The sequence below is a fragment of the Mustela putorius genome, unplaced genomic scaffold (assembly GCF_011764305.1).
Source record: "Mustela putorius furo isolate JIRA1106 unplaced genomic scaffold, ASM1176430v1.1 tig00000487_pilon_pilon_pilon, whole genome shotgun sequence".
Classification (NCBI taxonomy): Eukaryota; Metazoa; Chordata; class Mammalia; order Carnivora; family Mustelidae; genus Mustela; species Mustela putorius.
Window position 1 is genome coordinate 4,221,076 of NW_025421399.1, and position 15,014 is coordinate 4,236,089.

Below are 15,014 nucleotides of genomic sequence, written 5' to 3' on the forward strand. Positions count from 1 at the left end.
GTGAGTATCAAAAAGATAGGAGGGATGCCTGAGTGGCTCAGTTGGTTGCTTGGGCGGCTGCTTTCGGCTCAGGTCATGGTCCCGGCGTCCTGGGATTGAGTCCCGAGTTGGGCTCTTGCTCAGCAGGAAGCCTGCTTCTCCCTTTGCCTCCGCCTGCCACTCTGTCTGCCTGTGCTCGCTCTCTCTGACAAAAAAAAAAAAAAAAAAAAAAAGGAAAGGGGCACCCAGGTGGCTCCGTCAGTGAAGCATTCAGCTCTTGAGCTTAGCTCAAGTCTTGATCTCAGGGTTGTGAGTTCAAGACCTGCGCTGGGCTTAAAAATTACGACGAGAACAACAACAACAAGGACAAAACCCAAAAGGCAAGAGATAACAAGCACTGGTGAGGTTGTGGAGAAAAGGGAATCCCTTCTGGTGGGAATGCACATTGGTGCCGCTACTTTGGAAACAGCAAATAATTAAACATAGCAATTTTACATGAGCTAGTCATTGCCCTTTCTGGGTATATGTCTAAAGGCAATGAAATCACCATCTCGAAGGGATATGTGCACCCCCATGTTCACAGCAGCGTCATTTACAAGAGTAGAGACATGGAAACAGCCCAGGCGTCCGTGGAACAAATGGATAAAGACATGATCCTAGCGAGGCCCATAGATGACACTGTGGGAACCCTCCCCTAGTTCAACTCTCTCGAAAACCAAGTTAGATTCGGAGGCCCAGAGTGATCAGGTTGTGGTAGGGACCCCATGGACACCTGCGAAAAACTTTGAATTTCAGAAGTCATCTCTCTCTGTCTTTTCCCCAGGTGGCTCATGTCCCTGCGGTGCAGGTAGGAGAGATCTCATCGCCCAGAGGGCCCAGGCGACTCACCCAAAGTCACAAATCAGTGGCAGGAGAAGACAGAACCCAGCAGTAGCTGGAGGGATCTTGCTGAGGGTTTACGCTGCTGAATGCGGCTGTGGCTGTGTCTTGCCCACTCCCCCTCCACCCTGCCCCCTCCAAGAGAGATTTTCCTGGGGCCTGGGAGGAGGAGGCGGGGTGGGGGTGGGGGGTTCTCCCAAGCCCGGCACCAGAGGTAGTCATGCCAGGGGAAGGAAGGCAGGCTCTTCTCCTTGCTCATCCTGAACTTTCGGAGGGGTGGAGGCAGCCCCCGGTGCCTCCAGGCCATCCTTCTCCTCCCTCCCCATAGCCCTTAAAGGACCCTCCCTAAAAGGTTAATTACCCAATCATCCCATCAAAGGAAATTGCACTTTTGTGCCTTAAGGAGCGGACTGAGCTTCAGCGTAGTTATTTATGGCCTCTAATAAGCATTTTCTGGGGGTGATTAACCTTTATGCCAGAGTCACACTGGGAATCGGGATGGCAGCTTCAATTCCAGCCATCGTGCTGGCCTGCAGGGGGCTGGGCGGGGCGGGGGGGGGGGCATCAGCTGTCAGACTCTGACCCCCACTCTCCCTCTCTGAGAGCCCCTGCACCCTTCCCTCCCCTCTGTCCACCCTTTCTTTCCCAGCCTGCCCTGATCTGGGCCACCCCCCTTCTTCCAGCCTCCATCAGCTTGCAAGTCTGCTCTCCGGCTCCTAGTCCCCACCCAGCTGCTAAAAACAGCTCTGTGACCTTGGGCACCTTAACTAAAACCCCTCTAAAATAGGGAGCATGAGACCTGCCGCATCTGCTTTCCACACAGCCGTCCCCGTCAGGGACCCACTGGGTCCTTGAACAGTCATTTTCTGTGATGCTGGAATCCAGCAGCAGCACACCCTTGGCCTTCTCAGATTTTGCGCTCAAGGTTTGGCTCTGGTGAGCGGAGAGATTTGTCACTGAGGCACTGGCTTTGTTTGGGGCCCTGGGGCCACGGGCTGGCACACACAAGTGAGGCGTCAGCTTTGCCAGCTTCCGCTTCCTAGGGCCATTTTTGTCTTCTCTACCAGCTGGAGGGGAATGGTAAACCTCACATAGTCCTGAAAACTTGGTTTGTGAGAAACAGCTCTGAAAGGAGAGCCAGCCGCTGGAGTTAATGACCGCGGGGAGGAGCCAGCGGAGCGGCCCAAGGAGGTGGCGGTTCCTAGGTCCAAACCGGCTTAGGTTTGCTTTGGGAGAGGATGACATGTCCGATGTGATGGAGGCCCAAGCCTCTGATGTGACCCCATCCACCGTAAGCTCTGGCCATCTACTTTGGGTGCAAGAGCTCCCTGAGCTGTGGAGAAAGCTCTGCGCCCTCCCCGGGGGAAAATGGTTGTCATTACGCACCACACGCTGCTTTCCTGACAGGCTCTTGTGTGTTTGTGGACCCAGATTGAGAACTCTCAGCCTTAGAAGGAAACAAACAATAACCTGGAAAGTGTTCGGCAGAGAGGAAGTATACAGGAACATCCCAGGCTTTTCCTGGAAGTGTGATTCAAGAATAAGCCAGAAGCCTTTGCAAGTCCTTCCACAGAGCAAGACATGGTACAGATACTGATTCTATATAGACCTGAGCTTTCCTGAGATGAGAGGTTGGTTCAGGAATTTGAAGAAGCATTTTCCTTGGCACAGTGCAAACCCTGTTGGTAGAGAATGACTTTGTGAACCATCACATGTGTGATGTCAAGGTCAAGGTTACAGGCAGCCGGCCAAGGTCAGGCTTGCCGTTTGCCCTTTGCATGGCGTTTAGTCCGGTTTCATGATGAATCTGGATTTCCTCTGCTCTTCTGCAAACCCTAGGACATTAAGGCAGGAAGCGAAGATCTTCTGGCCTGTGTCTTTGCCAGGAATCAGAACTGAGGGGAGGCAGTGCTTTGTACTGAGACGGGTTCATGGTCTGTGAGCATCGTGAGCTCCTGGGTCTGTGGCCACGTGCACGGGAGCCTGGGTCCATTGACGCCGTGACCGTGTTGCTTTTGCTCTGGAGTGTTGGGGAAAAGTGCTGCCAAGGTGCGGGGGCCAGGGGTGGGGGTGGCCTCCGGAACTGGCTCTCGAGGACTGCAGGGCTGACTGGGTGAGGTGGTGGGCCAGGAGGGGGCGCGAGGGGGGGGGTTGTAAAGAACCGCAAAGGCAAAGGTGAGGGGACACCTGCCCCATCTGGCGGTTGGACATTGATAAGTAATTCAGTGTGGATAGGACGCGTGTGTTTTCAAGGGGGATTTGAAAGACCAAGACGCAAAGCACAAAGCCGGGTTTCAGGATTAGAAGGAGAATGGTGGAATGTCGGGGGTGGGGGGCTGATATTTTCAAATAGAGCATTTCCAGGTTCCTTCGTTGGCCTGTGACCATTGACTCTGGGAGCCCCGCTTCCATTCTGTGTGTGTCTGTGTGTTGGGAGGTGGCAGAGGCCGTGGTGGGGGAACAAGCTGGGGCAGGGATTCCTAACCCCCTTCTAGAAGGGGTCTCTGGCCATCCCAGCAGAGTGGTCCCTTTCTGGGCCCAGCACAGAGCCCTGTGGTGAGCTGAGCAATGCAGGTTTGCCAGCAAGGACACACTCTGCTTAACTAGCAAGAGCTGCTGGCTAGTCTAGCGGCTTCCTCCTCTCTCTCCTGCATTTCCATTTGGAAAATGAGGGTAAAGATAGTTCTCCACCTCTCTGGGGACTGTGAAGCTTAATTACTGATTAATAAAGTGTTGGAAGCTCCTTGGGGCCAGAGAGATGAATGGGTTTGTTCTAATCACTTGCGAGTCCCAGGAATGAGTTAGCTGAGTGTCCCGAGTGCTGGGCAGAGAGCGGGGGCACAGGGCTGGGGATATGTTTCTCAGACTGCAGTTTGGCCCAGTCAGAGCAGAAAGACTCCTACGACGTGACAGGAGTGTGCTAGCAAGGGAATAGAACAAAGCCCACGAAGGACTCAGGCATGTGCTGAGGGGACGTGTGGGTGAATCATTTGGGTCCAGGGGCGTTTCCTGCAGGAGGTGGGGTGTGGGATGGATTCTGACCAGAGTGGGGAGCCCTTGATTCCATCTTGGAATGGAAGGTGGGAGAGAAGGGAGTAGAGCCTGCCTCTGTCGTGAGATGGGAGCGGAAGGGGCAGCCACTGGGGAAGGTGGGTGGCACTGATGGGGAGGGGCAGGGTAGGAGTAGGCCCAGCACTGTTAAAGAGCCTGTCTTTCTTAAGAAGTTTTTGATATTTTGTTCATCGTGGAATTATTTTGCATTAATTTAGAGTTTTAAAAAATGTTGCATTAAAATATATTGTGTCTTTTTGGCACCCCTTGAAAATTTGGACCCAAGGTGGGTGCCTTGCTTTCCTCGCCCTGGTCCCAGAGGGCTGTGCACCAAGGCTGTGTGCTGTTCCAACACAGAGACCTGCTGGCCATGGGACCAGCCTCTAGCTCTCTCCCCATCTTAGTTCCCCACTGGGAAGTGGCTAAGACAGCGTCTACATCTTCCTGTCTTGTTTCTGAAGTTCTGTAGAGATGTTTGCGGACTGTGTGGAAATGAACTGGAGCTGAGATACCATCACCGGGGGGCCTAAGAGGGAGATTCAGGGAGGAGACCCTGGAAGAAAGAGCAGGGAGCAGGGTGGTCAGGTGGAGAGCCACCCCCCGTGAGGCTCCCTGCCTTGGGACCCCGGTCAGGCAGACGAGGCTGTGCTGGTCATCGGCACCCACGTACGTCCCAACAAACAGAAGGAGGGGCTCATTACAATGCCCACTCCGTACCCCAGCCCCTCACATGCTTCTTATCCTCTTGAACCTCAAATCCCAGGGGAGACCACTGCCTTGCCTCTGACCTGTGACTAAATAAAAACCTGTGGAGTGCCCTTTGTAGATCTGAAACACAGGACGGTCCATGGAGGTAGTCAGGGAATTTGAGCACCGTGAACAAAACAAAGTGCTTGTCCTTGCGGGTCATGCTGTGCTACTCATAAAGGACTCCTACAAACAGTGCATCGGGGGAACCTGGGAGGGAGGACTGTTTCCACGTGAGGAAATAAGGCCCAGAGACGTCAAGTAACCTGCCTCCGGCAACACAGTGAAACCGGGCCTGGATGCCAGGGCTCTTTGGACTCTAAATCCGTATGTGTGTGGTGGAGGGTGACCTCAAGGGAGGGGGGCATAGTGATTGTGTGAGGGTGTTAGTTGAAGGGGACCCTGTCACTCTCCTCCCATGTGGGCTGAAATTCTAGAATCAGAGTAACATGGAACCCCTGGGAAGTTACGGGGCGAAAGTTCTCCTTGGAATAGGGCAGGCATCTTTCCAGAGACATGTATGTACCCCTTCAGCACTGTGGGCCTCTGTTTCTCATCTGGAAACACAGACAGCCACCGCAGCCCCGGGGACAAGTAAGACCCGTGGCAGATAGAAAAGGCTTTGTGAAGAATGAGGCCGAATTTGCAGGGACTGGTGATTAGATGGGTAGGGATGGGAGTCCTCTGAGCACAGCCTCAGCCTTCCTCAGGTGCAGCCTCCACGAAGACCCAGCCCTCAGGAACCAGGGAACCATCGTCCTGGGAATCTAGGCTCCTACTATTGTTACCCACTTCCCTTCCAAGCCCTTCTAGAGCAGGGCAGCTCCAGACCTTCCAGACACAGAGGACATGGGGATAGGGGGAGGGCAAGCTGGGGTGAGCAGGAAGTGAGGGGAAGCAGGAAGTTCCCCACATGGTCTCACCAAGTCCCTTGCCTCTCTGTGTCCACAGGCCCTGCTCCTGCTGGGGCTGAACCCAATCTCCGCCTCCTTCCATGACCAGCACTGCGAGAGCCTGTCGCTGGTCAGCAACATCTCTGGTGAGTCTCCCTCCCCTTGTCATGCAAGATTCCAGGTCTCCACAGCCCCATCCTCTGCACACAGAGCCTTGCCCCTAGACAGGAAGAGTAGAGAGATTTCTCTTCCCGAACCCCATGCAGCTCATCACCCCTCTGTAGAGAACTGTGCTCAGGAGGGCCCTGAAGTTGGTGGGAAGGAGAGCTGCTGTGAGGTCCCAGCATCAGCCGTGGGGCGGGCAATGGGGGAGTCACCCCAGCCCTTGCTGTGAGAACCAATGGAGCCAAGGGCTGGGCTGTGACTCGGGTCCCCATGGTGGGGAAGGGGGGCTGCTGTCCTCTGCTGCCAGAAACCCGTCGGGTGCTAACTCCACATCTGGCGCTCTTGGAAGTACTAGAGAGATAGTAACCCAATTTTCACTTACACCTAGGGAAACCAAGGCACAGAGGAAAAAAACTAGTAAGTCCCAGAGCCAAGGTTGGAGCCGAGGCATCCTGGCTTTATACCTGCTCTGTAGAAAATATGGCATAACTACACATATTACTCCTAACTTGTACAAGCACGCCATTTGCAAAGTCCTTTTGTAGAATTATCTTTCTTCTCATGAGAGTTTAAGACTCAATGTCTGTACAGGTGAGGAAACCGAGGCATGGGAGAGTCAGGCCTGTGACGTCCAAGGCCGGGTCTTTTCTGACTTTTCAGGGTGTGGACCCTGGACCCAGGGCTCCTGGGAAGGCTGCGGCCCAGCCAAGGGCCCAGCGCTGGAAGGTCTTCAGGAGGCTCACTTTCAGTGACTCGGTTTCCTCTTCAGGTCTCTCCTTGATTCAATCCAACTTGTGCATTGAGCACTGTTGTGCACTGGGACCCCCGGAAGGCATGAGGGGGACAAAGAGGGGCTCACTATCTGGTCCGGAGTCAAACCCACAAATATGTGCCCTGGGAAGCCGAGCACCGGGCACATGCTGGCAGAGAGGGGGCCACAGGGCGCCCACAGGGAAGCAGGAGGCATGAGCTTCTGAACCTGGGCCTCAGGGCAGCTGCCGCCTGGCCTACTGGACCTTCACTGTGGGAGGAGCCTGGGGGAGCAGAAGAGCCCCAGATTTGGAGAAGGCCAACTGGGTCCCATGCTCACCACGGCGCTGTCTTGTCCTTCTGCCCTAGGGGCCCCCTCTAGCAGCCCCAGAGATGAGCAGGCCATTGACCCCCTTGAGCCTCACTTTGTCCAAGCTATAAAGTTGGGGAAGGGGTGGCGCCTGCCACAAGGATCTGTAACAACTAAATGGACGGAGTTTTGTGGCCATCTGTTACAGACTGCAGAGAGCTGTGCCACTACTGAGCACCGTGGATGATTGCTGGTAACAGCAGCAGGCGTTCGAAAGTGCAAACTGTATAGAGCTGCAGTGAGGGGAAGGCATTCGCCATGAATGGCTCATTATACTAGAGGTGGCGGGGAGGATAGATCAGGGGTGGTATGAATCCAGGAAGGCTTCCTGAAGGAGTCACTTTCACAGTGAGTCTCTGAGAGACTCTGAGCACAAACCGGCAGCGAAGAGCCAGTGCTCTGAGCTGAAGCTAGAGCTGACCCAAGACCAGCAGGTGGATTTGGTGGAATGACAGGGGAGGCGTGAGGAGGGAAGAACAGTAAGCCTGGGGAGGTTACTGGGAGCCTGGAACAGCTGGCTGTGAAGTCGGCTAAGCCAGGCCATGGGGAACTGGAAGATTCTTGAGCAAGAGTCTGGAGTTCTAGCGGAGAGAGACAGAGAGGGAAGACACCTGTCTGCGGGCTGAGTCTGAGATGAAAGGCCCTGCCCGCAGTCCCCCATGCACTGGGGCCGGGTCAGCCTTCATCCATTTGCTCGTTGTGTGTGGAGGCGTGACGTCTGTGAGCCCATGCAGGTGTCACCTGTCCTTGGAGGCAAGAGGCCTTGATGAGTGTCATTAATTCCCCAATGATTTTATACGCCATGCCCCTACCCTCCGCCCAGCGCAGCCTGGCGGGCTTCATGGCATACAATCCATTACCCGGCACAAGAGCCCCGGAGAACGAGCTATTTGTCTTCCATTGCCAAGATCTACCCAGACCGATGGGCACTGGTAGAGACAGATGGTGAGGGTGGGGTGGAGGGACTGGGACAGATGGTTGGGCGTCTGGCCGGGGTGGCTGGCACTGAGTTGGGGCCTTTGGGGGGTCCTCTCACATGCCAGGAGCAGGGAGAGGGTGGGTCCCTAGGGTCAAAGCTCTGTCATGTGGCAGATCACAGACTTGGCAGATCATAAAATCATGGCATGAATATGACAATGCCAGAAAGTAATAGAATTATTGACTAATGACATCAGAGACAAATGAACTCATACCGTTGATAAGGACCCAGGGTCATTCGTTCCTGCCCTCCGTCTTAAGGTCATGAATGTTAATAATGATAGTTAATAGTTATTTAGTACCTACTGAGTATCAGACACCATTCTAAGTACTTGAATCTCATTCAGCCATCATAACAATATTGTCAGGAAGTACTTTTATCCTCGTTTTATAGAATAGGAACCTAAGGCTCAGAGAGGTTAAGTAACTTGCCCAAGCACACACAGTAGCCCCAAAATTTGAACTAAATGGGCCACCACATACATGGCTGCCCGGAGAGGCATCGTCCCCAGGGTCAGGTGTGGCCTCTCACCCCTGCAGTTTCCCACACCTGTACAGGGTTTACACACAGCCCCCAATTTCCTTCAGGACCTACTATGCGCCTGGCACTCTACTAGGTGCCAGTGATGCAAAAATGGAGAGCTCACAAACCCACAGGACAGGAGGCTCCTACCCACTTGTCCTGATGAGTCACACACCCGCAAAGGTATCTTTCCATTCTACCCAGCCATAAAAGAGGCAGTTCAGCCACAAGGGGGTGGAGGCAAGAGCAGGACTCTCGGCTTGCCCTCTGCCACCCTCTCCATGCCAGAGTCCCAGGCAGAGCCCCAACCCCTTTATCCCAACAGTGCCTTCCTCTGAATAGGCAAGTGTGTCTGTTTCAGAGACTGTCCTTGGGCCACCTGCCACCCTATGGGCAGCTTTGGCTGAGTTCCTCTCTTAAGCTGAACCATGCAACTGCGGGGCTGCTGCTAGGTGCCCACCTCCTTTGGTTCACTCAGAGGCCACTGATGGGACACCCAAAATAACTGGGGACTAGAACCAGATTCTGATTTCCTTCTGAAATTCTCTATGAAAGAAGGATCTGCTGGGCGCTTTTGGACACTGAGCCTGCTGGGAAAGGAATTATGTCATCTACTTGAGGCGAGAAACCCATGCCCAATTGTGCACAAGCATTAAGTAGGCCACCTTCAAAGGGTTCTCACTGGGTTTGTTAAAACGCCCCCCTCCCAGGGACCCTGACTCAGCAGGGGTTTTGTCAGAGGCAAGAGGGAACTATCCACACTGTTCCTCTCTCCTCTTACCTCCACTGGCACAGGTTTTGGACCTTCTAACTGCAGTGCTCCCACAAACATCAGAGTGTGCATTTGGAGATGGAGGAAGCCCCAGGACTAGTCTTACGCATTACTTTAGCCCATTCAGCTCCACCCCCTGCCTCCAGAAAAAAACACTTAAAGGACCTAGCCGCCTCACTAAGGAGGGGGCAAGCCACCAAGTGATAGGAATGTCAAAACCTCAGATATGCCAAGTACACACTAGCCTCAGGGCCTTTGCATGTGCTGTTCCCCCTATCTAGAACACTTTTTTCCCAGATGTGCACGTGGCCCCCTCTCTTACTCCCTTTAGGTTTCTGTTTTAATGTTAGCACCAAATTGAAAGAGCAGTCCTGGCACTCTTTATCTCCTTACCCTGCTTGCTTTTTCCTAGTAGCATTTCTTACTGCTTAACAGCTCTGTGTCTGTCTGTCTGTCTGTTTGCTGCACCCATTACCTCCCATCCTCAACTAAGGGCAGGGCACTAATTTTATGCGTTACTGTATTCCTATGCATTACTGTGTCCCCAGCTCCTAAAAAGTTTCTTAGGTGGTCAGTAAAAACTTGTTGAATAAAGAGCAAAGCCATTATTCCTCCCCATCTAGGACTTAATTGGCCAGGAGGGGCATCCTGGAACAGCTTGGTGTGGGCAGCGGTTGACGATAATAGTAGCTCAGGCTTTTTGCTTCTGGCTGGTAAATCGGCTTAGCTCTTTGCAAGACTGGTTTACTCCTGTCCAGAGTGCTCCTCACCCCACAACTATGCTATCCAAGTGGGGAAAATAACCCCCAGGAGAGCAGGAGGGATTGGGCATTTAGGCCAGGGGGACAAATGGAGGGGACACTGGCTCAAGAATTAGAGTTCAACAGCCATGACCTCTAGGTCTTTATAGCACCGATGCTGAGAGACACCCAGACTTCCCTACCTTCCTTCTCCCCTTCCCAACTAGGAGATCCATGCCCTCCCCACCCCCAGCACCTCTAGAGTTATTTTTCCCGGTACCTTTTTCTCCTGACTTTCTGTCTACCTTTCCCTGTTTTCCTCTCAGTGTCTTTGTCTCCTTCTATTTCCTCTCTCCCCCTCCTTCTCCTTCTCCACTTGCTCCCATCCCCTTTTCTTCTCTTCAAGTGCTTAAATAGATTGAATGAGTGGCCTGGGTTCCCAGAAGGACCCTTTACACAGCCTGGTATGCAGTAGTGTTCTGCAACTGTTGGTTCTCCCCGCCCCAAGTCCTACACACCCTTCCCCTTTGGACACCCGGGTTCTGCCTGATCTCCAGGGACCGCGTGTCCGCAGCGCGGTGAACTGAAATCCCGGCGTGAGCTGTGAAGGGCTGGGCACTTTGCAGGAAGGTGCCTTCGAGGCAGTCGGGGTGGGAGGTCTGCTGGGCAGCGCCCACCGCCAGGTATGGCCCCTGAGGCCTGTTCTGCAGCCTCCTCCCTTCCCTCGACTTCTGGGTTCCTGCCCCTCTTCTTCCAGCCTTTCTTCTTCTAACACCCTGCATTTACTGCTCAGGCGGCTCCCTACAACCCTAAGTCCTCGCCCCATACTTGAATGCTGGTCTCTCCAAGGCCAGACCTCGCCGCCGCTTCTGATTGGCCCTGGCCTCTGGCCACGCCCCCATATGGCTACGCCCCTCCACCGGACCCCGCCCACCCGGCAGGCAGTGATGCTGCTGATGGCTTCTACCCTTTATTCTAAAGCCTGCCCCCCCCCCTTTCTTCCCTTCTCGCACACAGACTTTCATTCCGTCCAGAATTTTCCGGGCTCTTAATGTAAAGGTCACGTCAATGTTAATATTACCCTGCTTCCTACCCGCCCTCTCCGCCCTACTCAGCCTTCTGTGAGTTGTGGGGTGGGGGTGGTAGAAGGGGGGAAGAGAGAGAGAGAGAGGCACTGCGGCAGCAGGGGCTAGAAACTGTGCAACCAAATGCTATGAGGGCCAGTGGCCCAGACTGGGGACCTCTGTGGTGCCGTGGGAAGAGCCCGGGACAGGTGTCAAACCCGACTTCTACCTCTTAGTGTTTGTGTGATTCTGCATAAACAATTTGACTGCCTGGGCCTCAGTTTCCTTACCTGTAAATTGGAGAGAATCAGCACTCACCACAGCAGGTGGTGTGAGATCCATGGTAGGTGCTAAGGAACCCTAATCCGTACCAGACGAGAGGCAAATAATGGCTGTTCCACCTGCTTCCACCCCTCATACCTACCTACCAGCTGCGGGTGGGTCAGGGCTCCAGCCATTGGCTGCTACAAGGTCATCGAGGTCAGAAGGGCCATCTGTTTAGTAACTGGTTTCTGCCTTGGCTCTAGTCTGATCCTGGCTATGGCTGGTGCCCGGCCATGCCTGGCCCTCTGTTCTTTGCCAAAGGGGCTCTGGGGAAGTGTCCAGGGTAGGAGAGAGAGGGAGAGGGAAGGGAGGGCAGAGGGTGGAGGGTGGAGGGCGGAGGGCAGCTCCTATGCTGAGAGAGCATGATAGACAAGTTCCTGGTGCTGCCACACATGACGTTTGGTTTGCTATTCTCAGTGCCCAGCTCAGGAGACACTGTGAATGAGTGAGTGAGTGAATGAATGAATGAGCAGCTGTCTGAGGAAGGTATAATGATATCATTTGATCAGAAGGTCTATGCAACGTACCTGGCACATGTCTAGCACACAGCCCTCAAAACTGTCGCTCCCTCCCCCGCTGCCTCCTGGGCTTTCTCTCCTCCCTTTAATGGCACAAAATGTGGCATACTAGAAAGAGCGCGCCGTTTAAAGTAAAAAACACCTGGCTATACTTCTTGGTTCTTTCACTTGTTGACCCATGACTTTGAGCAAGTCGCTTAACATCCCTGTGCCTCAGTTTTCTCATCTGTAGAAAGGGACTGATGACATTGCAGGGGGATGAGGACTGAAGAGATAGATGACGATGGGCCTTGAAAAACCAGAGCATGGTCCATTATATTATCCTCCCCTTCCCGTGGCCAGTTGCCTCTAGCTTCCCCCCGCCTCTGGGCTCAGCACGAGTGGTTCAGCATGAGTGGCATGACCCATGAGAGATTACAACCACAAGCTGCTTTCCTCCTGCCTACCACACCATGATGCCATTCACAGAGGCTGTACTGTGGGACAGCACCAAGAGCCCGCCAGCTCCCCGGGTCCCTGAAGCTCCAACCCAGACTTCTTTCTCTTTCAGTTAAACCTCTTGATCTCAAGGCCTCTGCCCCAAGCCCCGATTTGCAGGAACATCCTATGGATCACTTTGATTAGAAAAAAAACCAGCACTGGGTACATGGACTACTGGGCACCACCCAGCATCCAGCAGGGGAAGGACGTCCACCTAACCCTGGGCTGTTTCCAGAGAGACTGAGATCAGGCTAACATGGGGAGGAGATGGCAGGTGGGCCCCAGCCAGGGCTTGGCCAATCTGATCCCAGCCCTGAAGTGGTGGCCTCTGCATTGGTTCGTGGCTCTTCCTGGCTTGTCTGTGCATTCTTGCACCTGTCCCCAAGAATCACTCACCCTCTCCCATTGGGACGGGCATACTGGGTCCCAACAGGACTCATGTGCCAGGCTTTTGTGGAATAAGGGCACCCAAAGGCAGGGAAAGAGGTGCCAAGGTGCCAAGGCTATCCTCGACCCAGCCTTCCACCCCGCTCCCTGGAGACTAAAAGCCTCCCTACACAGAAGCATTCCTGTGGCCTCCATTCTGCCCCAAGAGACAGGCGTACATACACACATGCACACACTCCACCCCAAAGAGTTCTTCAAAGGATGCCTGGGTGGCTCAGTCAGTTAAACGTCTGCCTTCGGCTCAGGTCATGATTCCAGGATCCTGGGATCGAGTCCCACATCAGGCTCCCTGCTCAGAGGGGAGCCTGCTTCTCCCTCTGCCTGCCACTTCCCCTGTTCCTGCTCTCTCCCCTGCCCCCCGCCATTCTCTGACAAACAAATGACCTTTAAAAAAAAAAAAAAACACCGAAGTGCTCTTCAATTAAGGAAAAATATTTGGATATTTGGAAAATATTTAGACTTTGACATCTTTTTGGAGTCATAAATCTCTTTGAGAATCTAATGAAAGCCACGGTCCCTTTCCCAATTAAGATGTGTATATACACCAATTTTTTCACTTAACTTCAGAGTCTCTGTGAACCCTTAAAGCTTCCAGTAGAGTGAGATTAAGAATTTCTGATCAGATCCAACCTCTTCATTTTATTATAAAGACACAAATGGTGGTCCATCTCTTGGGTGGCTCAGTTGGTTAAGCGTCTGACTCTTGGCCTGGGTTCAGGCCATGATCTCAGAGTGCTGGGATGGAGCCCTTCGTTGGGCTCCGTGCTTGAGGCAGAGTCTGCTTGTCCGACTCCCTCTGCTCCTCCCCCTGCTCTCTCTGTCTCATAAATAAATAAAAGTCTTAAAAAAAATAAATAAAGACACAAAGGCTTAAAGAGCAAGCGACGTGCCTATGGTCACACAACAAATTAGTAGCAGAGCCCGTCTGAAGTGAGTGTCCCACATTATTAGTTCAGTGTCCTTTCCCGTTCCCCTAGGTGGTTTCTCCCTCTTTTGTCTCCCTGTGGCTCCCTTCTCCATCAATCCTCCGCTAGGGCCCAGCACAGTCCAAACGCAAACACTGTGTTTTCAGTAAGTGTGGTTATCAAGTGAGGGAACAGCATGGCCAGCTTCATTTAACCCGTTCCTCACCATAGAGTCGGAGTGGTTGTGGTCTGGTTCCATTGACATGTGCAGGGGGCTAGAATGAGGACTGGCTGGGTCTGTTCCAGGCTGCTCCAGACTGTGAAGTCTCAGAAGTCTAATCTCTACCAAATGAGGGGCCGAGAGAAGTATCCTCGGGCTACAGAGTGGAGGACTGGAAGTATGTCCGGGATTTTCTCTAAATGCTCATCAAGATCTCAACTTTCAACACCACCTTCAGCTGTCTCTGTTCCTCCTCTACTCTGGAACCCAAGCCAGCTCCCTAGTGCCATAGGGTCAAATTCAGATTCCTTTCCTTGATGGCTCCTCTGCCTGAGATGAGATCATCTCTACACTGGGGGTCATCGCTCCGATCTTATTCCCAGCTGGTGTGTGCGTGTGGGGACCTGGGGAGGCTGTGGGAGTGGGGAGCTCGCCCTGCCTCACCAGCTCTCTCTGCCCCCAGGACTGCAGTGCAATGCTTCCGTGGACCTCATTGGTACCTGCTGGCCCCGGAGCCCGGCGGGGCAGCTGGTGGTTCGACCCTGCCCCGCCTATTTCTACGGTGTCCGCTACAACACCACAAGTAAGGAAGCCTATGGAAGGGGGGACCCTCTGCTGGGAAGTGGGACAGGATGGGGAGGGCTTGGAACCTGTTGGAGGTGGGGGAAATAATCCTGACGATGACAGGACTGTAGTACGTCTTGTGGATACAACCACTGTTTACCCAAGACCAGCTCTGTGCTCTCTACCACTGATTCCCACAATACCCCTGGGTGATGCTGTACATAACTCTATAGTTCTCATACCACACTGAGGTTTCCAAGGCTCCGAGAGGTTAGGGAACTTGCCCAAGGTCACCAGCTGGTAGGAGGAGAAGCTGAAATTTGCCTGCAAGTCTGTCTGACAAACTGGGTTAGTCAGGATCAGCCTAGAACAGCCCTATGAGCTAGGGCAGGAAACAGAATCACCCCCACTTGGAGCTCAGAAAGGTTAGGAGGTCCGTCCAGGGCCCTGCAGCCAGGAGGTGGGGGACACAGTTTTAGATCCATAGGCAGGGGGCTGAGCCTCGTTTGCAGGCTCTTGGAGCTGGTGGGGCAAGGGAGGACTGCCCAGGGTCTGTTGGATACTTGATCCCCACATAAACACCTTGCTACCCTGAGACCCTGGGTCTCCTGAGCCTCCACCTCCAGGCTTTGCAGCTCCTTGTCA

At 53.6% G+C, this 15,014-nt stretch overlaps 1 protein-coding gene across 1 annotated transcript in view; it reads left to right on the forward strand.

Annotated features, from left to right (window-relative positions):
• CRHR1 (corticotropin releasing hormone receptor 1) overlaps window positions 1-15,014 on the forward strand; it is a 50,527-nt gene that overhangs the window by 14,124 nt on the left and 21,389 nt on the right. The window contains exons 2-3 of the mRNA XM_045080828.1: window positions 5,608-5,695; window positions 14,269-14,388. Coding sequence (XP_044936763.1) covers window positions 5,608-5,695; window positions 14,269-14,388 — 208 coding nt within the window. The remainder of the gene's footprint in view (window positions 1-5,607; window positions 5,696-14,268; window positions 14,389-15,014) is intronic.